At 44.2% G+C, this 27,109-nt stretch overlaps 1 protein-coding gene across 2 annotated transcripts in view; it reads left to right on the top strand.

Moving 5' to 3' along the window:
- ABCC4 (ATP binding cassette subfamily C member 4 (PEL blood group)) overlaps positions 1 to 27,109 on the top strand; it is a 418,547-nt gene that overhangs the window by 181,392 nt on the left and 210,046 nt on the right. For both annotated transcript variants that reach the window (XM_068267922.1, XM_068267923.1), the window contains 4 exons: positions 1,745 to 1,831; positions 19,966 to 20,062; positions 21,483 to 21,695; positions 22,455 to 22,595. In XM_068267922.1, the coding sequence (XP_068124023.1) occupies positions 1,745 to 1,831; positions 19,966 to 20,062; positions 21,483 to 21,695; positions 22,455 to 22,595 (538 nt within the window). The remainder of the gene's footprint in view (positions 1 to 1,744; positions 1,832 to 19,965; positions 20,063 to 21,482; positions 21,696 to 22,454; positions 22,596 to 27,109) is intronic.

Raw genomic sequence — 27,109 nt, 5'->3', positions numbered from 1 at the left:
GTGCAGCAGCAACCACAGCCTCCCAGACACTGTTCAGAGAGGTGTACTGTTTTCCCTCCTTGTAAATCTCACATTTTATGATGGACCACAGGTTCTCAATGGGGTTCAGATCTGGTGAACAAGGAGGCCATGTCATTAGTTTTTCTTCTTTTATACCCTTTCTTGCCAGCCACGCTGTGGAGTACTTGGACGCATGTGATGGAGCATTGTCCTGCATGAAAATCATGTTTTTCTTGAAGGATGCAGACTTCTTCCTGTTCCACTGCTTGAAGAAGGTGTCTTCCAGAAACTGGCAGTGGGACTGGGAGTTGAGCTTGACTCCATCCTCAACCCGAAAAGGCCCCGCAAGCTCATCTTTGATGATACCAGCCCAAACCAGTACTCCACCTCCACCTTGCTGGCATCTGAGTCGGACTGGAGCTCTCTGCCCTTTACCAATCCAGCCACAGATCCATCCATCTGGCCCATCAAGACTCACTCTCATTTCATCAGTCCATAAAACCTTAGAAAAATCAGTCTTGAGATATTTCTTGGCCCAGTCTTGACGTTTCAGCTTGTGTGTCTTGTTCAGTGGTGGTCGTCTTTCAGCCTTTCTTACGTTGGCCATGTCTCTGAGTATTGCACACCTTGTGCTTTTGGGCACTCCAGTGATGTTGCAGCTCGGAAATATGGCCAAACTGGTGGCAAGTGGCATCTTGGCAGCTGCACGCTTGACTTTTCTCAATTCATGGGCAGTTATTTTGCGCCTTGGTTTTTCCACACGCCTCTTGCGACCCTGTTGACTATTTTGAATGAAACGCTTGATTGTTCGATGATCACGCTTCAGAAGCTTTGCAATTTTAAGAGTGCTGCATCCCTCAGCAAGATATCTCACAATTTATGACTTTTCTGAGCCTGTCAAGTCCTTCTTTTGACCCATTTTGCCAAAGGAAAGGAAGTTGCCTAATAATTATGCACACCTGATATAGGGTGTTGATGTCATTAGACCACACCCCTTCTCATTACAGAGATGCACATCACCTAATATGCTTAATTGGTAGTAGGCTTTTGAGCCTATACAGCTTGGAGTAAGACAACATGCATAAAGAGGATGATGTGGTCAAAATACTCATTTGCCTAATAATTCTGCACTCCCTGTATTTGTCTTCACATTTTCCAAATTAAGAAGGTAACGTAAAGGCGTTATCAGGCAATATACAGAAAATAAGTGCTACTTACCAGGTGCTTCCTCCAGTCCCAATCTCCCAGCATGTCCCTTGCTGCAGCTCTGCAGTCAGCCGTTCGCCGCAGCTGCCTCCCGGGCCCCAGCGATGACGTCCGGCCTTCTGCGCCTGCGCAGTACGGAGCGTACTGCGCAGAAGGCCTAACGTTAGCGACAGGGACCGGGAGGCGGCGAACGGCTGACTGCAGAGCTGCGGCGAGGGACATGCTGGGAGATTGGGACTAGAGGAAGCACCGGGTAAGTAGCACTTATTTTCTGGTCCACGTGGTGGTGATTGACCGCGCCGCTCACGCAGGCGCAGTACAGGCCGACCTGGAGGTCGGCCTGACGTCATCGCCGGGTACCGGGAGGCGGCGAACGGCTGACTGCAGAGCTGCGGCGAGGGACATGCTGAGAGATTGGGACTGGAGGAAGCTCCGGGTAAGTAGCACTTATTTTCTGTATATTGCCTGATAACTCCTTTAAGTTAGTTCACCATTAAATGCTTCTCAAATGTGTTTATTGTTTTATTTTGTTTTTCAGGGCAGTTTATCAGGATGTTGACATTTATCTCTTGGATGATCCCCTGAGTGCTGTGGATGCTGAGGTTGGGAGACACTTGTTTGAAAAGTACGTATGCTATTTTGCTGAATGTATGTCTTGCATGTCCTCTATTGTTCATCATTTGAATGTGGTGAATTAAAGGGAGCCTAAACTTGGAGGGATATTTTATTTATTGATTGTATTTATAAAGCGCCAACATATTACGCAGTGCTGGACATTAGTTAAGGTGACATACAGCAATATGACAATACAGGTATACAACAAAAACCAGATCACGCGCCACAGTAAGAGTACAAGGTAATGCTTAGTCAGTCACTGGATGGAGCATGGAGATTAGGCGATTTGAGTTCACTCAAATGCATAGCATGGGTGCACAGTAATGGAGGGGCATGATCAGGTAGGACGCAAAAGGAGGAGGACCCTGCCCAAAGGCTTAGAATCTAGAGGGAGAGGTAGGGACACGAAAGGTAGGGGACCAGATGCGGGTTTAGAGCACTTGTGAGGGGTCGTAGGCCAGAGTGAAAAGGTGAGTTTTGAGGGCCTTCTTGAAGATGTTGAAGGAAGGGGTTGCCCTAATGGGTGGAGGTAGGGAGTTCCATAGTGTTGGAGCAGCTCTTGAGAAGTCCTGGAGGCGTGCATGGGACTGGGTGATGCGGGGGGTGGTCAGGCGCAGTTCATTGGAGGAGCGGAGTGAGTGGCTAGGTGTGTACCTCTGACTAAGATCGGAAATGTAGGTTGGGCAGGTTTTGTGGACAGATTTGTAGGTCAGACACAGTATCTTGAATCTGATTCTGGACTGGATTGGAAGCCAGTGGAGGGATTCGCAGAGGGGAGCTGCCCTGGTGGGGCGATGGGAGAAGTGGATAATTCTGGCTGCCGCATTCATGATGGACTGTAGCGGGGCTATTCCAGTCATAGGGAGGCCAGACAGACGTTCATTGCAGTAGTCAAGGTGGAAAATTATGAGGGCTTGGATGAGGACTTTGGTGGTGGAAACAATACTAGTTGCCTGGCAGTCCTGCTGATCTCTTTGGCTGCAGTGGTGGTTGAATCACACACCTGAAACAAGCATGCAGCTAATCCAGTCTAACTTCAGTCAGAGCACCTGATCTGCATGCTTGTTCAGGGGCTGTGGTTAAAAGTATTAGAGACACAGGATCAGCAGGAGAGTCAGGGAACTGGTATTATTTTAAAAGAAAAATCCATATCCTTCTCAGTTTAGGGTCCCTTTAAGAAGAAAGTTGTATTATCTTAGAGAAAGACTCCTTACAAATGAAAACTGGGCTAGTTACCTGGGTCTGGTACCACCAATAAATCAGCTAAACAGATGCAGTCACATCTTACATTACTTTGGTGATATTCAAATTTGGAAAAACGGGTGTGGCTCAGAAAACCAGGTAAATCCTCTATTCACATAAAGCTTTCCAAATAGTATCACTTACTATTTTGGATTATGTAGTCTGTAAAATGTTTTGGGTGTGGTTCCTGCATTTTCCCTTCACTGCATGCCCTTCCTGGTAAAGTCTTTCAGTACGTTCACCAGTGTTGCAAGTAATGTCGGTTCCCTCTTCAGTGCATGTGGAGTGACGTCACCATTCTGTTGCTTACATTTGCCCTTGTCAGTTGTGTGACAAGTGATGGATTCACATACATTACAGCTGATATGACACCCATCAAGTGACATCACACTACTTGTGTTGGCAAAGGGGGTGGGCATGACGGCTGACAGGCCTTGACCTATTTGTGGCACTGATTATACAGAGAGTCATAATGTTGGTGCATACTGTATATAGATACACACTAGTGGAATCAGTTGTACAGGAGAAATATCCGTAGTGCTCGCTTTAAAGAGACACTGAAGCCAACAAAAAATTATGATATAATCACTATCTGCAAGGAGTTTGTATGTTCTCCCCGTGTCTGTGTGGGTTTCCTCCGGGCACTCCGGTTTCCTCCCATATCCCCCAAAACATACAGATACGTTAATTGGCTCCACCCTAGACTATGATACATACACTACATGATACATACATAGACATTTGACAATGGTAGGGATTAGATTGTGAGCCCCGCTGAGGGACAGTTAGTGACAAGACAATATGTATACTCTGTACAGCACTACGGAAGATGTCAGCGCTATATAAATACTAAATATTAATAATAATAATTTGTATGTGTAGTACATCTAAGAAATAAAACAATAGGAACAGAGACATAAGTCTAATATTGTTTTCAGTACAGGAAGAGTTAAGAAACTCCAGTTGTTATCTATGCAAAAGAGCCATTGAGCTCCACGACTTTCAAAGTTGCAGAGAGTTCTGTCTTCTGAAGCTTGTTATCTCAACTGTCAGTCACTGTATTTTCTTTTTCTCTCCAGAGGACAGTTCAATAGTTCACTGGCCTGCTCTGTAAAATCATTTAGAATGCTGAGTATTGTGTAAACTGCAAATATTAGAGAATGATGCAATGTTAAAAAAAAAACACTACATAACTAAAAATAAAAATATGAGAATATTTTCTTTGCTACTAATGTTCTAGTAATTATCTGTACTACACAATCAATTTATTATATCATATTTTTTTTGCACTTTAGTGTCTCTTTAAAGAGGAACAGTTCTTGTTATAGGAGTGTCATTTGTAATTGATGAGGACAGCATGGTATTGCTTGTTATAGAAGGAAAATAATGTTGGCACTTACTATTCTTTGTCTTGTTCCTATACACATTTTTAGGAGTACAAAAACCTCAGGAAAGGTGTATATGGGGTTTCAGTTTGGTTTCAAGCTTACAGCATTGTTTTGTGCATCTGCAGGTTTGATCTGGTCAGGTTCACTGCAGGTTAGGTCTGATGCTGGTCAGAAAAAAGACAAGCTTGAGTGGGATCCTGCGTCCAGATACTGGAAGAGCAGGCCTTGAATAACATTCCCAGGCATGTGTATCAGTGCTGAAGTCAAGAATGTTCATGTTGGGTTAAGTTACAGAATTGCCAAAATCCTTTACTTTTCAGCTAAGGTTTTATGATGAGGCTCAGGGGTAAAAACAATTAACAAATCGGATCCCAGGAAATGGTAAGTAAAGCTGCAAAAATCCCACAAAACAAGCATTAACCTTCCTGGCGGCCGGTAACCCCGAACGTTGTTTGGGGTAAGCCGCGCAGGAGGTTTTCTCAGGCCCTGCTGGGCCGATCTGTGTAATTTTTTTTTTGCTGAACGCAGCTAGCACTTTGCTAGCTGCGTCAGCATACCGATCGCCGCCGCGCCGATTCGCCGCCATCCGCGTCGCCGTACAGCACCCCCCCAGACCCCTGCGCTGCCTGGCCTATCAGCGCCGGGCAGCGCTAAGGGGTGGATCGCGTCTCCCTTAGACGTCACGACGTCCATGACGTCGGTGACGTCATCCCACGCCATGGCGACGGGGAAGCCCTCCAGGAAATCCCGTTCTTTGAACGGGATTTCCTGATCGCCTATCGCTGGAGACGATCAGCGGGGCTGGGGGGATGCCGCTGAGCAGCGGCTATCATGTAGCGAGCCCTAGGCTCGCTACATGATTTAAAAAAAACAAAAAAACCGGCTGCGCTGCCCCCTGGCGGTTTTTAATAGACCACCAGGAGGGTTAAAGGAATACTATCGATTCACATATTTTTTTCAATTGACACAGTAATTGTTTGGGGAGTGCTGCTAAGTACTGGTGTATACATTTTAGTAGCAACTTCTTTGTTTACTGTTAGCAATATACATTCAAAGTTTACTGACGCCAAAACTGACGGCTGACTGAGCCATGAGGAGAGGGGAAATTCCCCTCACACTTGATCAGTTAACTCTATGTGTAGCTCTGTGTGTGACAGAAAGAGACAGGACACAGGAGCTGCAGCTGTTGGGAGCTCTGTTTCTGACTGAAGTGTCTGAAGAGAGCAGAGGAAATGTAACTAATTGTCACAGCTTTTTCATATTGTTTTTGCTTTCAGAGTTTGATATGTTTGATATTTGCTTTCTGTAGTCTGATATGCAACTCTGGCTGTGCATTGAAGCAGACACCCCTTCTGCAATTGATTTGTCCCAATATAGCTAAATCCTACCCTCAATAAATTACAGCTTTTGCCTCTGATATTTAACATGAAAAGTAGGAAAATGTTTACACAGCTACTTAGACATTATTTGTACATTGCCATTTTAGAACACTTGGGTATCGATAGTATTCCTTTAAGTAACTTCTCTTCTTCTGCTTGCCTTTAGATTATAGTGCAGTCTTCCCAGTTCTAGTGTGTATGTGCAACTGTTGAATAATTGCAAGATTTCATAATAAGGGCAGAATTGGGTATTTTTGCTGGCCTACATATAACTGTTTCTCATTGCCTTTTGCTCCTCCACACTTTGATATTTCCTATTCTTGGGGAATATTCCTTACTGTAAGTTTTGCTACATAATCTCCTAGTCTATATATCAGTCTACTTTTTGTTTGTATTTTAGGGCTCTGCAGACATCTCACCACAAATTGGGATTGAGACAGTGTGCCTAACACACAATAGGCTTGATTCAGAAAAGGGTGCTAAGTGTTAGCACGCCAGTGAAAAGCCACTTTGCATGTGCTAACATGCTTTGCACGTGCTAAGTAGTTAGCACATGCAAACGACTTAGCACTGTAGTTAGCACATGTAAACTACTTAGTAGGCCTGAAAGATAAATCGAATTTAAATCGAAATCGTGATCACCAAGATCACAATTTAGGAATCGTCAAAGCGGCAATTATCGCGATCACCTCATTTTTACATGGGGGAAGTTTGAAGAAGTGTGCTTGGCAAAACTCTGGGTTCCTGTATGTCACATGACATACAGGAAGTATTCCGTGCATTAGAAGCTATGTCCAGAACTGATGCAGTTTGGGGGACAGAGGAGGCACAGAGAGACACAGAGAGAAAGAGCGGGCACAGAGACACAAAGGGGGCAAGAGAGAGACCCAGAGGAGGCATAAAGAGGCAAAGGGGGCACAAAGAGAGACAGAGGAGGGAACAACTAGGCAAAGAGGGGGAACAAAGCTTGATTGGAAGGAAACCGTGCATCAAATCGAAATCACAATTTCAGACAGAAATCGCTCAATTCAATTTTTTCCTAAAATCGTTCAGGCCTACTACTTGGCACCGTAGTTAGCACATGTAAACTACTTAGCACCCTAGTTTAAAAAAAAAATCTGTGTTTATTCAACAAAGAAAATAAACATATGACAGAATATGCAGTGTAGCAGTGCGCCTCCTAACTCTTCCAACAGTAGCTTCAGCATCTATTATCAAGGTGGAAGATAAGAGGTATTGTTAACAATAATATAATGATCGTCACATAATATATAGAGCTCAGATTGAATTTAAATGTCCAAATATTCTATCTTTTACAAGATCATAATTAGCAAGACCAGGGGTATCTAACCATGGAGCTTAGCACCCTAGTTAGCACGGTGCTAAGTTGTAGTTTGCATGTCCTAACTACGGTGCTAAGTAGTTTGCATGTGCTAACTACGGTGCCTAGTTTGCATGTGCTAACTACGGTGCTAAGTAGTTTGTATGTGCTAACTACTTAGCACCCTAGTTATAGTTAGCATGCCCAAAGCCTTTAGGCCTGCTAACTGGGTTAGCACCGTTTACTGAATCGAGCCCAATATTCTATAAAACTGATTGTGTATACTAAATGTAGTATGTTACTCATTGCAACAAAATGTTAGGTAAAAGCACCTTGACATACAACATTTTGTTATGCACTGTTCCTTTTTTATGTTATTTGAAAATTTTTAGTAAACATTGAAATGTGAAAATGTTTCTAATTGCCTTTGTTGAGCAAATTATTTTTTTCTTCATAAATTCAGCTTTCGGTTTCTAATTGGCTAGCAAGCCTGCCTTGCATTCCTAGAATAATGGAACTGAATATAAGACAGGGCACAGTCTCTATGGGGCTTGTATGTTCTCTTCATGTTTAAACAGATATGTTTTTTTTTTCCTAGCACTATGGTGTACTGGTTAATGGCACCGTCTCTGACATAGGAGGACAGGGTTCAAATTTCATCTCTTCCTATTCAGGAAACCAGTACCTATTCAGTATGGAGTCTTTGGGAAAGACTCATACTGAGCGCGCCCTTTGTGGTTGTGGCTACAAGTCTCATGCGCTTTTTGTCCAACAGGAGAAAGGCGCTATACAAATGTTAGAATTATTATTACAGTAGAATCTGGTGATAGTAAACGCTGACATAGTAATCCTCTAGCTTTAGTAAACAATGTATGACCAATCCTTATATAGTTAACATCTGATATAGTAAATTGCTTGGCCTTGAAGTTTATTATGAATAATTTTTACTGTATTATTCACTCCCCTTACCCTTTCAAAAATGGATCCTACAGTGCTGAAGGTACATTAGAATGTAAACTAGTTCATGATGCATTTTGTGCACTGTCCCCCCTGTAAAGCACTGCGGTAAATGTACCATCATAATGCATTTATTTCTCTTCTGCCAACATAATACTTGACTGGCCCTAGTTAACTCAAGACTGATTGTTGACATTCAGTAGTCAATAGTCCAGGGCATACAGATAGGTCTCAGCCCTTGTTTGTGTGTGTGTGTTTTCTTGGCTGTGTATTATTCCTTTTGTGCAGTGTACTGGAATGCTCTCATTTCAGGAAGTTTGTATTCCCCCTGGTTATGGTTTCTGTTGCTGTCTTTGATGTTTTGTTTTCTGTTCTAAACAGCAGCTTTATCTAAATAAATTCAGACATTTGTTTTCTTGACATAGACAGAAGTTTTTCCAATGCGTATGACAATGCACAGAGAGTCACTTTGATGATTCGTTTCCCTCTTATATTCCCACAAAGTGAACTGATGCTCAATGCCTTGATTATGCCGTGAAACATATTCGCTATACAGATCGCGTTTGTTAGCTGCCGAGGCCCTGGGACATAAAACATTTATCAGTTTAGCAATACTGTAAGAATTTGCACATGAAATGTGTCAAACAAAGCAGTCAAATGAAAGCATGACAGCTTGTTATCCCACTCTTTTCTATTTATCGAATCAAAATGTAAGGCAAGAGAGGATTGAATATGTCTCCTATCTCCGATCTGTCAAGAGTCCTTTTGAAACACAGCATTCTTTTTTTATATAGTTGTGCACCCTGAACTGGAAATGTATTCTTATTGAATCCTTTTCAGAAGCTTTGCTTTCACACCTCCTCACAATGGAATTATAACACCAGTCCTTAACGGCAACGTTTCATTAAAAGAGTAAGAGTGTGGCCCTGACATGGGCTCTCCATGTGAATGAGGGGCTTCTAGCCTTGGACTTTTATCCACGCAGTTGTCAGTGACATTTATATTAACTATAGAATTCCAGAGTCCTTCAAGTTGTATGTACAGTGTCTTTGTGCAGAAGGCCTTGATTTAAGGGTAATATGTGCCTTTATTAACAAGGGTTGGGTGCTACTGTTGAGCTGCTTACATTTGTAAGCATCTGGAATCCTTTATTTCATATTGTTATCTCATAGTGGTTTAGTCTCATCTTCCAGTATGTTTGAAAGCATAAATTCAGGCACTGAAAGGAGTAGCAATATTTCCACAGTGGTCAAACTGAGATCTAGCATGTTAGTATGACCCGTTCTTGTTTAGTATGACCTGTTCTAATGAAAACAAGATCTTGCAGTTGTCGTCCAACTATGGCTGCTGTTTGATGCAGTCTGACCACCCAACCATGCACTTGTAGGTGGGTTGATATGATAGTACTTGTCATAACATAGCAGCCATTTGTGATGTTGTATAATACAGAAGCCATATTTTTCATTTTTTTGTCTGCTGTGTTCTACTTCAGATGTGTATGTATGTTCAGAAGCCGTCTGGCTTTGGGGGTATAATTGTCACCTGGCTGAAGGAAGCTGCTAATTTGATTGTCTGTATGGCCATGTAAAGTACATTAGCATTCAGTTTCCTCTGGACACTGTGGCCTCCAGCAAGGAAACAGGTAATTAGGTAATGACCCCCTATTTTGTCCTGAATTTACTGAAAAGGTGTTGCATTGCTTTCAACTCTGTATATGTAAACAGCCAATATACAATCGGACTGACTGAAGTCTGGAAAGTTGGAAGCTAAAAAAAGAACCTTTGAAGTTTGCATATCACAGCCAGCAAGGATATGAGTTCTGTGCAAACCTTTTGAGGAAATTAAATTATATCTGGACATGTACCCTCGGGATACGCTGCGTGCTATAAAAGTCAACAAAGAACACTAAAAACGTGTAGTTCCCTGGAGATAGCAAAGAAGCTAGGACTATCCTGGTTTCTAAACAGCGACTGCGTGCTCCTCGCAAACAACGCTCTGTTCATACTGGTAAAGTTTTATAGCCGTTTTTGTCTTTGAGCAAACTGTCTTGTTGTGTGTCTTTGTAATTTGTACTTTGTTTTTGTAAATCTTTTGTATATATTATTTTCTGCACTGTTCCACTTTTTTCTGGAATATTAAATATTTATTTAAGAAGTTTGACTTCTGCTGTACTAGCCAAAACTCATAGTCTGGAGAGACTGCAGTGTAATTTGCGTTACAATTTCAGTGCCTGATTGTGCCTTGCTACTGTGTGATTGTATTGTGTGTGCGGCGTTCCCTAAAGCACAAAGCTGACCCAAATACGAAAACGCTGGATTGAGCGCAGGCCACTCGACAGCAGAGTGGAAATTGTTGGAGTGTCTAGCAGCAGCTAGTGATGGCAGTGAGAAGTGTTTTTTGAGGGGTGACAGCCTTGTGTTAGCTTGAATAAGGCTGCTTCCCCTCGCAATCTGGTCAAACCCCCAGTTGGGAACAGTATGTGCAGGCGTGCCGTGGGGCCGGTTCCTGACAGTACTCAGTGGCGATGAAGGGAATTTTAATACCATCCAGAAGAAATGAGTGGGAATCTGGAGACGAGCAGGGGTAATGACTCCCTGTATGCTACCATAAGAGAACAGTGTTCTCCCCAAGCTATTTTAGCCAGGTGCTCCACCCAGCTAATTTTGATGAGCACCCAGCTGTCATCAACTCGCCTCCACATCCTCCTCCTATACTGTAAGCAGAGCTGGGCTGCCCCTTCATTCCTCCGTCATGCCTCACTCAGCTAATTTTTCATGCACCCGATATTCTAACTCACTGCGTGCAGGCTTTGTATTAAAGTCTATGTCCAGTCTCCATTGCAGTTCACAGCCATTATAACGCATTTAAATGTGTGCGTTACGCAACTGACCACTGTGCACCAAGCCTTAAGGTATAACATTTAGAAAGTCAACAATTTTCAAGTGTCTGATCTAGTACCTTGATAGAGGGTTCCTGGACAGTTCCAAAATGGTTTCTCGTTGGAAAGAATGTGCTACTGACCTTATCCAGGAAGGAGAAGAGCAGGTGTCCAAGTAATTCTGGAATCTGTCTATAGGCCTTAATTATACAGTTACATAATAATATTTTGGAAAACAAAATTTGGGTCAGTGTGTAAAACAGATCTTCTCTTGGGCCATTGTTAATCTACACTTTGAGGCAGGGAACACATTTATCTTTCAGTTTTCTGCTCTCATTTTTCTGCGTACTTTTTCTGCACACCAAGTGTGTTTCTATGCTGAAATATGCACGTTTTTTCACAGCAGCTAAGTAAACTGACAAAAAGGGCAGAGTCATCATGCAGAATATCAGGTGTAAACTAGCCCATTGGTTAACATGAGTTCTCAGTTTTTCTGTGCAGAAAACACGCACGAAAACAGCCAAGTGTGTTCCCTGCTTAAATGATCATGTATTCTTCAAAGGTCAGGTTTTTTTTCTTTGGTCCTCCCTCCTGTATAAAGCAAGAGAATGTATGAGATAAAAAAAAGTTCGATCTAAACATATTTTTTATGGCTCAAATTGCCATTGAATGATACCGATACACCTTATTCTGGGAGTGAGAAACAAAATCATTCTTAATGCATCTGAGTGAAAATTCATGAAAATTAGTTATGCACTAAATGATAGTAGCAGTAGGGTATTGTACCGTGTTAGCCATCAGTAAAAGCAAGAAGTTTTAAATCAGGATAATACCATTTATTGGCTAACTACAAATGAATAAGAATAAACAAGCTTTCGGCCTTGCAGCCTTCGTCAGGTTTACATCCTGTTAGTTTGCAAGCTGGTGGTACAGACAGCTTATATACGGTACATGCAACATCAAAAGGGAAAACAGATATTTTTTTTCAAGCATAAATACGTCATTAAGATGCCTTAATACAAACAGACCATCTAAATGGGGTAAGATAAGGATCCTTGTTTACTTTATTGCTCACAGACCTGGTATTAGGATTGACCCAGAGGTATCGTAAATTCTTAGTTCACAAGTTCAGCTAGAGTGGCTGAGACAGTCCATATATCATCAATCTCATACCAATATAGAAAGTTGTTGTCCTTATTCAAACCCTTCTGCACAGCTTTGAAACAATTTATAAATTTTGTTTCTGCTATTAATCGATCATTTGACGTTTTGAAGCCGCCCTTCAGGGCAGTGACGCGAAGATCATCCATGCTGTGTCCGTTGGACCGAAAGTGTGTAGCAACTGGGAGTCCAGATTAGGTATCATTAATAGTGTGCCTGTGTCCATTCATACGTTTGCGCAGAGTTTGTCCAGTTTCTCCCACGTACATAACATTGGGGCATTTAGCACACATGATCAGATATACCAGATTGGTGGACCCACAAGAAAATTTACCTTGTACTCTGTACTCCTGTTGTGAACCTGGTATCGTTACCCTGTCAGTGGAGTAAATGTGTCTGAAGGTCCCACTGTAACGCTCGGTGAAGCACAGAGAGGTCTGATTACCGGTGAACTGCAGTATCACGGGAAATACAGACGTATATCAGATTATATGTGATCTGCAGTATCACCGATAATCCAATATACTAGCTAACCTCTGGTCACCTGAGTAGAGTGTAGTGATTGGTGCAACAGTAATACAGAGGACAAGCCTCAGTGCAGCAAGGAGAACTGCACAGATTCCTTCCACAGGTCTGAGCTCTCCAAGACGGGAGGAGTCAGACTGACGGTGGGAAGGAAAGTCCGAAAGTGACACTCAGGCGCAAGTGTCACTAACGGGACAGGGAACCGCCTCCAATCGTGAGGTCGGTTCTCGAGGTCGGGCAAGCCAAGTCGTAAACACACAGACAGATAAGGTACAAGATCAGCAGACAAAAGGCAGAGTCAAAGTACAGGCAGGGTTCGGCAACGGGGTATCAGATATATCGGGGTACAAAATCAGGAGGCAGAAACAGAGTCTAGGAGCGAGCCGGGGTTCGGCAACGGAGTATCAGAAATAACGAGGTACAAGATCAGAGTTCAGAAGAGTAGTCAAGGCAGGCAAGAAGTCATAACAGATAATCACAATCAAACTAGTAGATGCAATAAGGATACCCACTCCAGTCAGAGCACGCTGAGTGCGCCACAAGAGTTTAACTCACTACAGCCCCGCAAGTCCTGTACATGAACAGATGTGAATCCTTTGCAGTGCCGACCTTTTCCTCTTCCCCTCCAATGTCTCTACAATCAAACTAGTACTTTAAGCTATCAACGGAATCTAGCTTAGTGTAGGATTACAGCTCCAGCTGGTCCCGGCACACTAACGGATCTGACTAACGGATCTGGGTGCTCCCACGTATGTGAACGCAACGCCAGACAAGGAACAAATGAACAGCCAGCAATATATATACCTATGTGCCTTTCGGCACCTCCCTAAGTGCTGGACCAATAGGGAGAGGTGCTGGAGTCAGCTGACCAGCCTGGTCAGCTGACTCCCCCCAGGGAGTCATAAATATGTCTTGAGTGCGCGCGCGCGCGTCACTCTAACTTCTGAGGGACTACGAGTCCCAGCCAGCACAGCCCCGCTCTGCGGAGTCTCCGCAGCGGGGACCTGCGTGCTAACCGCCGCGTCCAACGCGGCGGTTTCACCACGCTCCATACGCTGACGCACGGAGGTAGCCGCCTCATGATGTGAGGAGGCGGCTGCCTCTCCGTGCGAACGCCTGCTGTGCGCGGAAGGAGCCGCCTGCCGCTGGCTCATGGCGGCGGCTCCTTTGCGCTTCCTCACAGTACCCCCCCCCCCCCCCCGAGGAGTGGACTCCGGACAGCTCCTACCAGGTTTCTCTGGATGTGCAGCATGAAATTCTCTCACTAACTTGTCCGCATGCATGCGGTTCCCCGGTACCCATTGCCTCTCTTCAATGCCGTAACCTTTCCAATGTACGAGATACTGCACCGAGTTCTGTACAGTACGTGAATCTATGATCTTTTCCACCTCATACTCGGGTTGGGCATCGACTAAGACAGGAGGAGGAGGCGTGGGACCCACCTGAACTGCGGGTTTGAGAAGTGATACGTGAAAAGACCTTACTCCGCGCATGCTGGTGGGGAGATCAACGGTGTATGTGACATTGTTGATCTTCCTAGTAACTGGGAATGGACCCACGAACCTGGGACCAAGTTTGTCAGAGGGTTGTTTCAGGGTCAGGTGACGGGTTGATACCCAAACCAAATCTCCTGGTTGGAATTTCCACTCTAACGAGCGTCTCTTGTCAGCCTGGCTTTTCTGACTCTGAAACGCCCTCACAAGGTTGTCCTTTATGGTTCTCCACATGACCCTAAATGTCCTCTGCCAGGCCTCCAAGGCTGGGAACGGACTGGACGCAACCGGCAACGGGGAAAACTTAGGTAACTTCCCGGTCACTATCTGGAACGGACAGAACCCCGAGGAAGAACTCTTTAAGTTATTGTGCGCAAATTCTGCGTAAGGTAAGAATTTAACCCAATCATTCTGCGCTTCAGCCACGTAACATCGTAAGAATTGCTCTAAAGACTGGGTGACCCTCTCAGTTTGGCCATTAGTCTGTGGGTGGTAACCCGACGAAAATGACAGTCCCATGCCCATTTGGTGACAGAATGCCCTCCAAAATTTTAAGAGAAACTGGACTCCCCGATCGGAAACTATGTCCTCCGGAATGCCATGCAACCGGAAAATATGAGTGATGAACAGGTCGGCTAATTCCTGGGCCGAGGGGAGTCCTTTCAAGGGCACGAAATGGGCCATTTTACTAAAGCGGTCGACTACCACCCAGATGACCGACATGCCCTCCGACCTCGGAAGCTCCCCTACAAAATCCATGGACAAGTGGGTCCATGGCTCACTCGGGGTGGGCAAAGGCTGTAGGGTACCAACAGACGCCAGCCGGGAGGGCTTGCTTTTTGCGCACACCGCACATTCCCTGACAAACTCCTTGCAGTCGGCTGCCAGAGAGGGCCACCACGCACACCTTGCCACGAGATCTTGCGTCCTAGACGCCCCAGGATGTCCCGCATTCTTGTGTGAGTAAACAAACTCCAAGATCTGGAGCCGAAAGGGCAGCGGGATAAACAAAACCCCCTCAGGTTTCCCTTCTGGGACATCCTGCTGGAAAGGACCCAAAATTTCCTTCCAGTTCTCCCAAGTCTCGGTAGCGGCTAGCACCAACTTCCGTGGAACAATGGTCTCAGGAACAGAGGGCTGTGCGGTCTCTGGTTCAAAACACCTAGAGAGTGCATCTGCCTTGGTATTCTTACTACCAGGAGTGTATGTAATCAAGAATGTGAACCTCGAAAAAAATAACGACCATCGAGCCTGTCGGGGGCTTAATCTTTTAGCCCCCTCGATGTACTCGAGATTCTTGTGGTCGGTATAAACCATGATCGTGTGCTCCGCTCCTTCCAGCCAATGACGCCACTCTTCGAAGGCTAATTTGATGGCAAGGAGCTCCCTATTGCCTATATCATAGTTTTTCTCTGCCGGAGAGAATCTCCGGGAGAAATAGGCACACGGGTGTAACCTCCCCTGAAGACCTGAACGTTGAGACAGCACAGCCCCCACTCCAACTTCTGAGGCGTCTACCTCCACTATAAATGGAAAAGAAGTGTTCACATGCCTTAATATGGGTGCCGAACAGAACAATCTCTTTAGAGTGGTGAATGCCTGTACAGCCTCGGGAGACCAGTGAGTGGTGTCTGCCCCCTTTTTAGTAAGACTGGTGAGGGGTGCAACTACTGTAGAGTACCCCTTAATAAACCTTCTATAGTAGTTTGCAAACCCCAAGAAGCGTTGTAAGGACTTTAACCCCACCGGCTGCGGCCACTCCAAGACCGCGGAGACCTTAGCAGGGTCCATAGACAGGCCCGAGGTAGAGATTATATATCCCAGGAAAGCTACCGACGTGACCTCGAAAATGCATTTTTCCAACTTAGCATATAATAAATTCTGCCTCAGCTTGTTCAATACCCATCTGACATGAGCTCTGTGATCAGAAAGATTGTTAGAAAATATAAGAATGTCGTCAAGGTAAACCAAAACGAACTTCCCCAACACCTCTCTAAAGACCTCATTAATAAGTTCCTGAAAAACGGCCGGGGCATTACATAACCCAAAGGGCATCACCAGGTACTCGTAATGCCCGTCCGGAGTATTGAAGGCCGTTTTCCATTCGTCCCCTTTTCTGATCCGCACAAGATTGTATGCCCCCCTTAAATCCAGTTTCGAGAATATCCTAGCCTCCGTGACCTGTGTGAAAAGGTCATCTATTAAGGGCAACGGGTAGCGATTCTTCACTGTGATCTTATTAAGCCCCCGGTAGTCGATACATGGCCGTAAGCCCCCATCTTTTTTCTTAACAAAAAAGAACCCTGCCCCGGCGGGTGACCGAGATGGCCGAATGAAGCCCTTGGCTAGGTTCTCACGAATATATTCTCCCATGGCCACTTTCTCGGGTCCCGACAAATTATACAGATGGCCCCGGGGAGGTACACAACCTGAACGGAGATCGATGGGACAGTCGAATGGCCGATGTGGGGGCAGTTTGTCAGCTGCCTTGGGACAAAATACGTCGGCATATTCAGAGTACTGATCTGGCACACCTCCCACCTGAACCTTGGTTTGCCCCAATGTCAATTTTCCCAAACACTGTTGGAAACAATGCGGTGACCAGGAGGTTAACTGCCCCGTGGCCCAGTCTATTTGCGGCGAATGGGTTTGCAACCACGGCATGCCTAGGATAATGGTGGAGGTGGACATGTGTAACACAAAAAAACGTAATAGTTCCCCATGCAGAACCCCTATGGTGACTTTCACCTCTGGAGTCTGGGACAGCGGGCGCTCCCATTGCAGCGGGGAATCGTCCACTGCCGTGACCTGAATGGGGGGATTTACTGGAATGAGGGGAATACCCAACTCCTGAGCAAATGCAAGATTCATAAAATTAGCCGCTGAGCCGGAATCAATAAATGCTTCAGTGGCTACTGACTTATTCTCCCATGTGATAGTACAGGGGAGAAGCAGTTTTTTCTCCTTAAGGGGTGAAAATTGTGTGCCTAGGGTGTCACCCCCCACTACTCCTAGGCAGACCCGTTTCCCGACCTGTTAGGACAGTTTCGCACCCTATGCCCTGCCTCTGCACAGTATAGGCACAGTTGTTCCGTCATTCTCCTCCTCCGCTCCACCTGGGTCAGTTTTGATCGACCAATTTGCATTGGCTCTGGTGGAGGCAAGGCCGGAGAGGTCGAGACAGGCGGAGTTGTTGTTACTGGAGATGCAACAGCCGGTACTGTATACGAGGTCACCCTAACCCGGTTACTACTCCTAGCCTGCCTCTGATGACGTAGCCTGCGATCTACTCGAATGGCCGACGATATGGCCTCGTCAACTGTCTTGGGCTCGGGCACAGTCAACATTAGATCGGAAACCTCTTCCGACAACCCAGACAGGAAGTAGTCCATGAGGGCAAAATTATCAAATCTCGAGGTGACCGACCACCTACGGAACTCTGCCGCATAATCCTCGACCGACCCTCTGCCTTGTCGTAAGAGTTTGAGCTTCCGCTCCGAAGACGCAGCAAGGTCAGGGTCGTCGTAAATTACAGCCATAGCCTTAAAGAATTCCTCCACTGAGGTCAAAGCAGAATCAGTAGGAGGTAGGTTATATGCCCAGGACTGGGAGTCACCAGTCAGCAAAGTCTTAATGAAGATGACCCGTTGGGTCTCAGTCCCCGAGGATCGGGGTCTCAATTCAAAATACGATAGCACTCTACTCCTGAAATTCCGGAAGTCAGACTTGTGGGCGGAAAATTTTTCGGGTACAGGCATACGTATGTCATCACTAGGAGGGGATCGCACTGAATCAACTGACGTCTGGAGGGTTTTCACAGAGCCTGATAGGGCATCAATTAAGGCTTTGTGCTGGCCCAGTGCTTGATGGATGTTATCCACCGAAGTGGCAAGCACAGTCAGAGGATCAGTGCGTGATTCCATCGTTTTGTGGTCTGGCGTTCTGTAACGCTCGGTGAAGCACAGAGAGGTCTGATTACCGGTGAACTGCAGTATCACGGGAAATACAGACGTATATCAGATTATATGTGATCTGCAGTATCACCGATAATCCAATATACTAGCTAACCTCTGGTCACCTGAGTAGAGTGTAGTGATTGGTGCAACAGTAATACAGAGGACAAGCCTCAGTGCAGCAAGGAGAACTGCACAGATTCCTTCCACAGGTCTGAGCTCTCCAAGACGGGAGGAGTCAGACTGACGGTGGGAAGGAAAGTCTGAAAGTGACACTCAGGCGCAAGTGTCACTAACGGGACAGGGAACCGCCTCCAATCGTGAGGTCGGTTCTCGAGGTCGGGCAAGCCAAGTCGTAAACACACAGACAGATAAGGTACAAGATCAGCAGACAAAAGGCAGAGTCAAAGTACAGGCAGGGTTCGGCAACGGGGTATCAGATATATCGGGGTACAAAATCAGGAGGCAGAAACAGAGTCTAGGAGCGAGCCGGGGTTCGGCAATGGAGTATCAGAAATAACGAGGTACAAGATCAGAGTTCAGAAGAGTAGTCAAGGCAGGCAAGAAGTCATAACAGATAATCACAATCAAACTAGTACTTTAAGCTATCAACGGAATCTAGCTTAGTGTAGGATTACAGCTCCAGCTGGTCCCGGCACACTAACGGATCTGACTAACGGATCTGGGTGCTCCCACGTATGTGAACGCAACGCCAGACAAGGAACAAATGAACAGCCAGCAATATATATACCTATGTGCCTTTCGGCACCTCCCTAAGTGCTGGACCAATAGGGAGAGGTGCTGGAGTCAGCTGACCAGCCTGGTCAGCTGACTCCCCTCAGGGAGTCATAAATATGTCTTGAGTGCGCGCGCGCGCGTCACTCTAACTTCTGAGGGACTACGAGTCCCAGCCAGCACAGCCCCGCTCTGCGGAGTCTCCGCAGCGGGGACCTGCGTGCTAACCGCCGCGTCCAACGCGGCGGTTTCACCACGCTCCATACGCTGACGCACGGAGGTAGCCGCCTCATGATGTGAGGAGGCGGCTGCCTCTCCGTACGAACGCCTGCTGTGCGCGGAAGGAGCCGCCTGCCGCTGGCTCATGGCGGCGGCTCCTTTGCGCTTCCTCACACCCACATATTTTTTGTCGGCAGGGTGATGTTCTGTTTTGTTGAGGCCTATTCAAAGAGCTCCTGACGATCATCTGTTTTAGATTGTGTGGTTGCCGATATGACAAGAGTGGAGGTTTAGGGAATATCGTTCTCAGTCTGTGATCCTTGTGTAAAATGGGATGAAGTTCCTTAGCAATCCTCCTTAAGATTTCCAGGTGTGGGTTGTAGGTGACAACCAAAGGGACACGTTCCTCTTTCTGGTTTTGCTTATATTTCAGGAGTTCAGTCCTGGGGATGTTGCTGGCTTTCCTGATTTGGGCCTCGGCCATGGGAGGACTGTAACCTTGTTTAATGAAAGTGTTCTTAAGGTGATCCAGGTGCTTGTCTCTGTCCATCCTGTCAGAACAAATCCGGTTGTACCTTATAGCTTGGCTGTAAATTATAGAGTTCTTAATGTGCTTGAGATGAAAACTGTCATATCTTAGGTATGTGGGACGGTCTGTAGGTTTGCGATACACAGAGGTTTGTATGTTGTTACCCCTGATCAAGGCTAGATTACGTCATGCAGGCTTATCACTGACCGAGATATCATTATTTGATAAGAAATGACTGAATCAGTATACTAATGCATTAGGTGTGAGACTTTATTCCATGCGAATTTGCAGAAATGCAAAATGCACATGTGGACATTTTCCCCAGTATACTTGTAGTCATTACTGTCTACCTTCTTCTCCCAAGGTGCATCTGTCAGGCGCTGCGTAAGAAGCTCTGTATCTTGGTGACCCATCAGCTTCAGTACCTGAGTGCAGCTAAACAAATTCTCATCCTGAAAGAGGTATGATGTGGTAAAGGGTAGTATGGAAACATTGCTGAGTTCAGATACTTGTAATAAATATACTTTGTCTTAACTAACATCACTGAAGTTTTAACTAAGACAGCCTCCTGTGGTTTTTATGCAAATAAGGCAATCCAAAAACATAATGAAATTGTAGGTAAATGATAGCTCTGTATCTGAATGATTCAGTTTTTTGGGAGGAGTTTGGGTGGGAGGGTCATGAATGACCTTTCCTGTGCCACTACCGTTCTTAGCCACTGAGTTTTATCACCCACCAGATGTTTTGATTTCCCATAATCCCATGTGCTAATACAAATGGGTAAAGAGGTTACTTGCTAGGGATGATCAATGAGATGCAAATAAGTTTGAGTTCATGCAGTATTATTTACATTTTCTATGCAAATTTATGCAGCTTAAAAATGAATAAATTATGTCCCACCAAAGTTTAAATGCATTGGTTTATTTCCAAGCTGCATATATTTGCATATAGAATTTGTATAATCCTGCATGATCTTGGAATTATTTGCCTCTCGTTGATCATCCCTATTGCTTACAAGTCTAGCATAGTATACATTTCATGTATCATGACATCCTTGATGCAAGCTAAAATCCCCCCACTTTGCCAATACATAAGGCTTGATTCACAAAACAGTGATAACTGTTATCACGCTGTGAAAAGTGGTTCGCGCAAAATTTAGTGTGAAGCCGGTTATCGCGCGCAAAAATTTGCATTTGCATTTGCATGATAACGCAATTTTTTTGCACGTTAACGTACCACGTTGCGTACAAACGCAAATTGTTGTGCATGATAACTGTTTTTCAAGCACTTTTTCACAGCAGTGATAAGTTATCACGGTTTTGTGAATCAAGCCCATAGTCTTTGTAACACCTTTGCAGAGTGTCTCTTTCAGTCACTTACTAGAAGACATGAATGATGAAGTATTCCATTTCAAGTTTGGAAGATGTTAATTCAATAAAACACATGTTCACAATTAAAGGGCAACTGAAGCAAGAGAGCTATGGAGGCAGCCATATTTATTTCCTTTTAAACAATTCCTGTTGCCTGGCTGACCTGTTGATCCTCTGCCTCCAATACTTATAGCCATAGACCCTGAACAAGCATGCCGCAGATCAGGTGTTTCTGACATTATTGTCAGATCTGACAAGATTGACTGCATGCTTGTTTCTGGGTGGATTTAGACACTACTGGAGCCAAATAGATCAGCAGGGCTGCCAGGCAACTGGTATTGTTTAAAAGGAAATAAATATGGAAGCCTCCATATACCGCTCACTTCAGTTGTCCTTTAAATCTCTTGAAACATTACTTCTGGATTGTGCAATGACTTCTTAGTGGGCCTTGTGTTCTATCTTGCACAGAATTTATTCTAGTAAAATATCTACATCTTTTTCATGTTTTAAGGGCCAGATGGTAGGAAAGGGAACATTTTCAGAGCTCTTGCAGTCAGGTGTGGATTTTGCATCCCTCCTGAAGAGTGGGGAAGAGGACATCCCACAGGGTCAAGAAGGACAGATGGCGAAATCCACCAGAAACCGGACCTTCTCACAGTCATCAGTTTGGTCTCAAGAATCCTCTGCACAATCTCAAAAAGAAGGGGCTATTGATGCTTTGCCAGTAAGTACAAATAGCTTTTTACAGGAAGAAGACATCACTAATGTTTACTTGATGCCCCAATGTAAAAGAAGCAGCAATTCTGTGAGGAGAAACCAGTAATGTCACTCTGAATTTGCAATATCACTGGTCAGAGCTACTTAGATAATAGGTGTTTAAAGATTATTCTTACAGTCCTCCATGACGAGTACATTTATTTCCACTGATCATAGATGGTGCAGTGGATCTTGTCATGATATTTTGAGTGAAAGCAAAACTATGATTTTATAGTGTAGACACTGCTACTAAACGCTAAACCTACATAAGCCTGACTTTCACTTGAGCCTAACTAACCCTCAGTTGAAGCAGTTAACCCACAGCCTTACCCTAACCATAATGTTAACAGGCTACAATGTTATATTTACTCCACTGCAGTAAATAAATAAAAAAAACTAAAGATGCATTGCCATAAATAATTATTCATTTTGAGTTTGTCTACATTATGCACATGTGAAATCATTCTGTAAATGCAGTTAACTATAGCACATAATCTATAAACTTTCATTGCATACAGGTAATGTATGAAATTAAGATGAAAATAAAGAAGGGTTTATTAGTAGCAACAAATCAGGTTTTATCTATGTGATAATGTAACAGACAATTTTATGCAACAAACTTTTTTTCCAGCTGTCTTAAATGTCGTGGATGTTTATAGGAACATAGCTGTATTATTGAGAGGTGTTCTGACTTTTTTTTCTTTGTGGGTTCTGTCCTTTCTAACAGACAGAACCTGTTCTAACAGCAGTTCCAGAAGAGAGCCGGTCAGAGGGAACCGTTGGCTTCAAGGTGTACAGGAAATACTTCCTGGCTGGGTCCAGCTATCTAATGCTTTTTATACTTTTCTTGCTAAACATCTTAGCTCAGGTATGTGTATCCCTATTCACGATGCTATAGCTTTCTGTGCCATCCCAGAGTTTTATTTTATTGTGTGGGCATCATTTGCTCATTTTGTATAAAAATGTTGGTTCTTTAAGAGGGGTGAAGCACATGCAAAATCTGGTATACATGACTGTGAGGAGGTGATTCCAGAGGAGGATAATAGAAGGTCATGTGCAGATCTGAGATTGTGGTTGGGTTGGTATCTGGAAACTAGTGAGGAGATGTACACAGGAGAGAGATTGTGGAGAGCTTTGTAGGTTAGAGTTAAGCATTTGAACTAGATCCTCTGGTTAATTGGTATCCAATGAAGAGCTTGACAAAGAGGAGCAGCAGACGAAGAACGTGAAGAAAGATGAATGAGATGAGCAGCCTGGAGATTGGGAGTTCAGATTGGAGAGGTGCCAGTCTGTTAGCTGGTAGTCCACAAAGTAGTATGTTACAATAGTCCAGATGAGATATTATAAGAGCATGTATTAAAATGTTAGTAGTGTCCTGAGTGAGAAAAGGTCAGATGCGAGATATGTTTTTCAGTTGGAGATGACAGGAGCTGGTTAGGGAGTGAATGTGAGGAATAAAGGAGAGAGAGAGGTCAAATATTACCCCTAAGCACTGTGCTTTGGGAACTGAAGTTATAGGCCTGTTATTAAAATGTATTTGTTATATCAGGCAGAGAAGTGGACAGATTAGTTCTGTTTTACTCATATTAAGTTTTTAGAAGCGAGAGGTTATGAAAGAGGATATAGCAGACATGCAGTCAGGAACACATGTGAGGAAGGAGTTAAGGTCTGGGGCCCGAGAAGTACAGTTGTGTTGTGTATTTTCCGCATATAAGTGGTATTGAAACCCAAATGAGTCGATTAAATTGTCAAGACCGTGCATGTAGATGGACAAGGGGAGGGGGGCCAAGGACAGAGCCTTGAGGTACCCCCACAGATAAATGATGGGGAGATGAGATCTGATCTCAGTAAGAGACCGTGAAAGACCTTCTTGAAAGATAGGAATATATCCAGGAGAGAGCGAGGCCCTGTATACCTATAGATGAAAGTATCTGTAGGAGTAAGGTGTGGTCAACAGTATCAAATGCTAATGACAGATGGAAAGGATAAGTATGGAATAATGGCCTTTGGATTTAGCAGTAAGAAGATCATTTTCTACTTTAATAAGGGCTGTTTCTGTGAAGTGATTAGAGTGAAAGCCGTACCTGGAACTGATTAATCAGGGAGTTTGCAGATAAATTATTACTTAGTTCAGCATGTATATGACGTTTGGATGCGAAAGGGAGAATTGACACAGGACGTTAGTTAGCGAGCTCGGTGGGATCTATAGATCATTTTTAAGTAATACTGTCACCACAGCCTCTTTGAGTGAGGAGGGAAAGATGCCAGAGGAGAGGGATAACTGTATAATGTGGTCGCTAGTGATTCAGTCTTTTATGTCCAATCTTGCCAAATCTATGTAGTAGAAGGGTAAACTAAATGGATAGATTGAATGGATACTTTAGGCAGTCCCTCATATTACAAAGAAATGGTAAGATTGGAAAAAGAAGCTTGAATTATTAGTGGGCACCTTAAATTGCAGCAAGTTACTGTACTTCTTTGTGAAATTTTGATGCAGACTTATTCTGCATCAAAATTTCACTGGTTATTCTCAGTATGGACTAGTGCAGAGGCTGCAGTGTTGGGATCTGTGATATTGGTGAGGAGGTTTTTGGGTGGTTCATTTAGTTTAGTGTGAACATTAGGTTAGCTTAAGGTTAAGATTGATGTAAGGCAACAGCAAGAGAAGGAACAATGCACAGTGGGAGGAAACAGTGGTCTTGGCCTGAACTTGGGCGAAGTGATCTGGCATCCTGGATCTCTCAGCAGTGCATCTAGACAGCATACACATGCTAGTTTCTCAGCAGAGGTGACCTTGACCGAGAACAAAATTTCCAATACAAGGATCGCACACACGTCAGTAGGTAGGCTGGTGCTGGACCCGCAGGCAATGTGCAAGTAATTTTCATGAAGGAGTCCGCACACAAACCGTAGAAGCAATAAACATGAAGTATTTATTCTCCCATCACATACATGTGCAGACACGGTCTGACCTGCTTAGGTCGATGCACGTTTCGGGGCCACGCAGGGTCCCCTTTGTCAAGACAGATAGCAGATAAGACATACACCTTGTCAAACCAGTATACAACTATAGATATACCCCTAATCCTTTTGGAACAACCCCTGGGCGGTTCCATCAATCACAAAGCTGTTACAATTCAAAATAGCTGTTGCAATTCAAACATGTCTATTTGCAATTCAATTGCATTGCCTGAATGTCAATAGGTCTACCGACCTGTCAATCAATCTTATGACACTCTGATGACATTCCATCAATCACAAAACTGTTACAATTCAAAAATGTCTGTTTGCAATTCAATTGCATTGCCTAAATGTCAATAGGTCTATCAGCCTGTCAATCAATCCTATGACACTCCGATGCACTGCATGTCCCAGCATGGTGTTCACATGGAACAGCATATCCAACCAACCTATCCTTGCTTTGGAAGGTGTGACCACCTCCCTGGTAATCATGTATGTGACTATGTGTAGCCGAACGCGTCTCTTAGCATGAACAGCTTTACATACTGGGTTATATTACCATTTTTTTTAGCATGTTTATGTAACAGCACCATGGTAACGGGTGGGCGGCATGTGAGTTCCTTGAGGGACCTCCCCCAGCCTGTCCCATGATAGCCTGAAAGAGAATGTTGCACATTATGGGTTGATATATGCGCATCTGACCATCCTTGCTGGTTACCCTGGAGATGCGTGACGCGATGCGTACGTTGCGACGCATCATACGACGTCAAGCGCACATTGTGACGCATTACATGTTAATTTCGTACCTGCGGTTTGGCTCATATTGCGGCGCATCGCGTAACGCGATGCGTACCTTGCGACGTATCATATGGCGTCATGTGTACATTGTGACGCATCGCACGTCTATTGTGTACATGCGACATAGCCCACAATGCGACGTAACGGTCGCATCCCCTTAGAGATTGCTATGGCAACAGGGGCGGGCCATGCGAACGCATGAGACGCGTTCGGCTACACATAGTCACATACATGATTACCAGGGAGGTGGTCACACCTTCCAAAGCAAGGATAGGTTGGTTGGATATGCTGTTTCATGTGAACACCATGCTGGGACATGCAGTGCATCGGAGTGTCATAGGATTGATTGACAGGCTGATAGACCTATTGACATTTAGGCCCTGTTCACATCACAAACGCGGATGGCCATGCGTGCGAAACGCAACGCGTACAAACGCACGCCATCCGCGTCTGTGTGCGTGCAATTGAATTGCAAATAGACATTTTTGAATTGTAACAGCTATTTGAATTGTAACAGTTTTGTGATTGATGGAACCACCCATCGGAGTGTCATAAGATTGATTGACAGGTCGGTAGACCTATTGACATTCAGGCGATGCAATTGAATTGCAAATAGACATGATTGAATTGCAACAGCTATTTTGAATTGTAACAGCTTTGTGATTGATGGAACCGCCCAGGGGTTGTTCCAAAAGGATTAGGGGGTATATCTATAGTTGTATACTGGTTTGACAAGGTGTATGTCTTATCTGCTATCTGTCTTGACAAAGGGGACCCTGCGTGGCCCCGAAACATGCGTTGACCTAAGCAGGTCAGACCGTGTCTGCACATGTATGTGATGGGAGAATAAATACTTCACGTTTATTGCTTCTACGGTTTGTGTGCGGACTCCTTCATGAAAATTACTTGACCGAGAACAATCTGTCATGTATACGAAGATTTATGTATAATGGTGCAGATTCTCTTAAAGAGGACCTTTACTGAACTTTACTGAATATAACTTAATTATAAAAAATGCATTTTTTTTTTACAGTATTCATTTATACATGGTATAGTCATTGTTTGCTTATTGTAAAATCTTTCCTCTCCCTGATCAACATTCTTAAGTTTATTACAGCTGACAACATTTTTACTGCTGGCAAGGTACATCACAACAGAATGTCTATTTGTTGTGTGTTGCAGAAACAACTGGTCTCCCAGAATGCTCTGGCTAAAAATCAGTGGGAGGGCGGTTTTAAATATCAATATTCAAAAATACACATATATTGGAAGTACAGTGGTGTGAAAAACTATTTGCCCCCTTCCTGATTTCTTATTCTTTTGCGTGTTTGTCACACTTAAATGTTTCTGCTCATCAAAAACCGTTAACTATTAGTCAAAGATAACATAATTGAACACAAAATGCAGTTTTAAATGATGGTTTTTATTATTTAGTGAGGAAAAAAAACTCCAAATCTACATGGCCCTGTGTGAAAAAGTAATTGCCCCCCTTGTTAAAAAATAACTCTACTGTGGTTTATCTCACCTGAGTTCAATTTCTGTAGTCACCCCCAGGCCTGATTACTGCCACATCTGTTTCAATCAAGAAATCACTTAAATAGGAGATATCTGACACAGAGAAGT

This window comes from Hyperolius riggenbachi, chromosome 2, assembly GCF_040937935.1.
Source record: "Hyperolius riggenbachi isolate aHypRig1 chromosome 2, aHypRig1.pri, whole genome shotgun sequence".
Classification (NCBI taxonomy): Eukaryota; Metazoa; Chordata; class Amphibia; order Anura; family Hyperoliidae; genus Hyperolius; species Hyperolius riggenbachi.
Note: the sequence above shows the minus strand (reverse complement) of the source record. Positions and strands in the feature narration are given on the sequence as shown.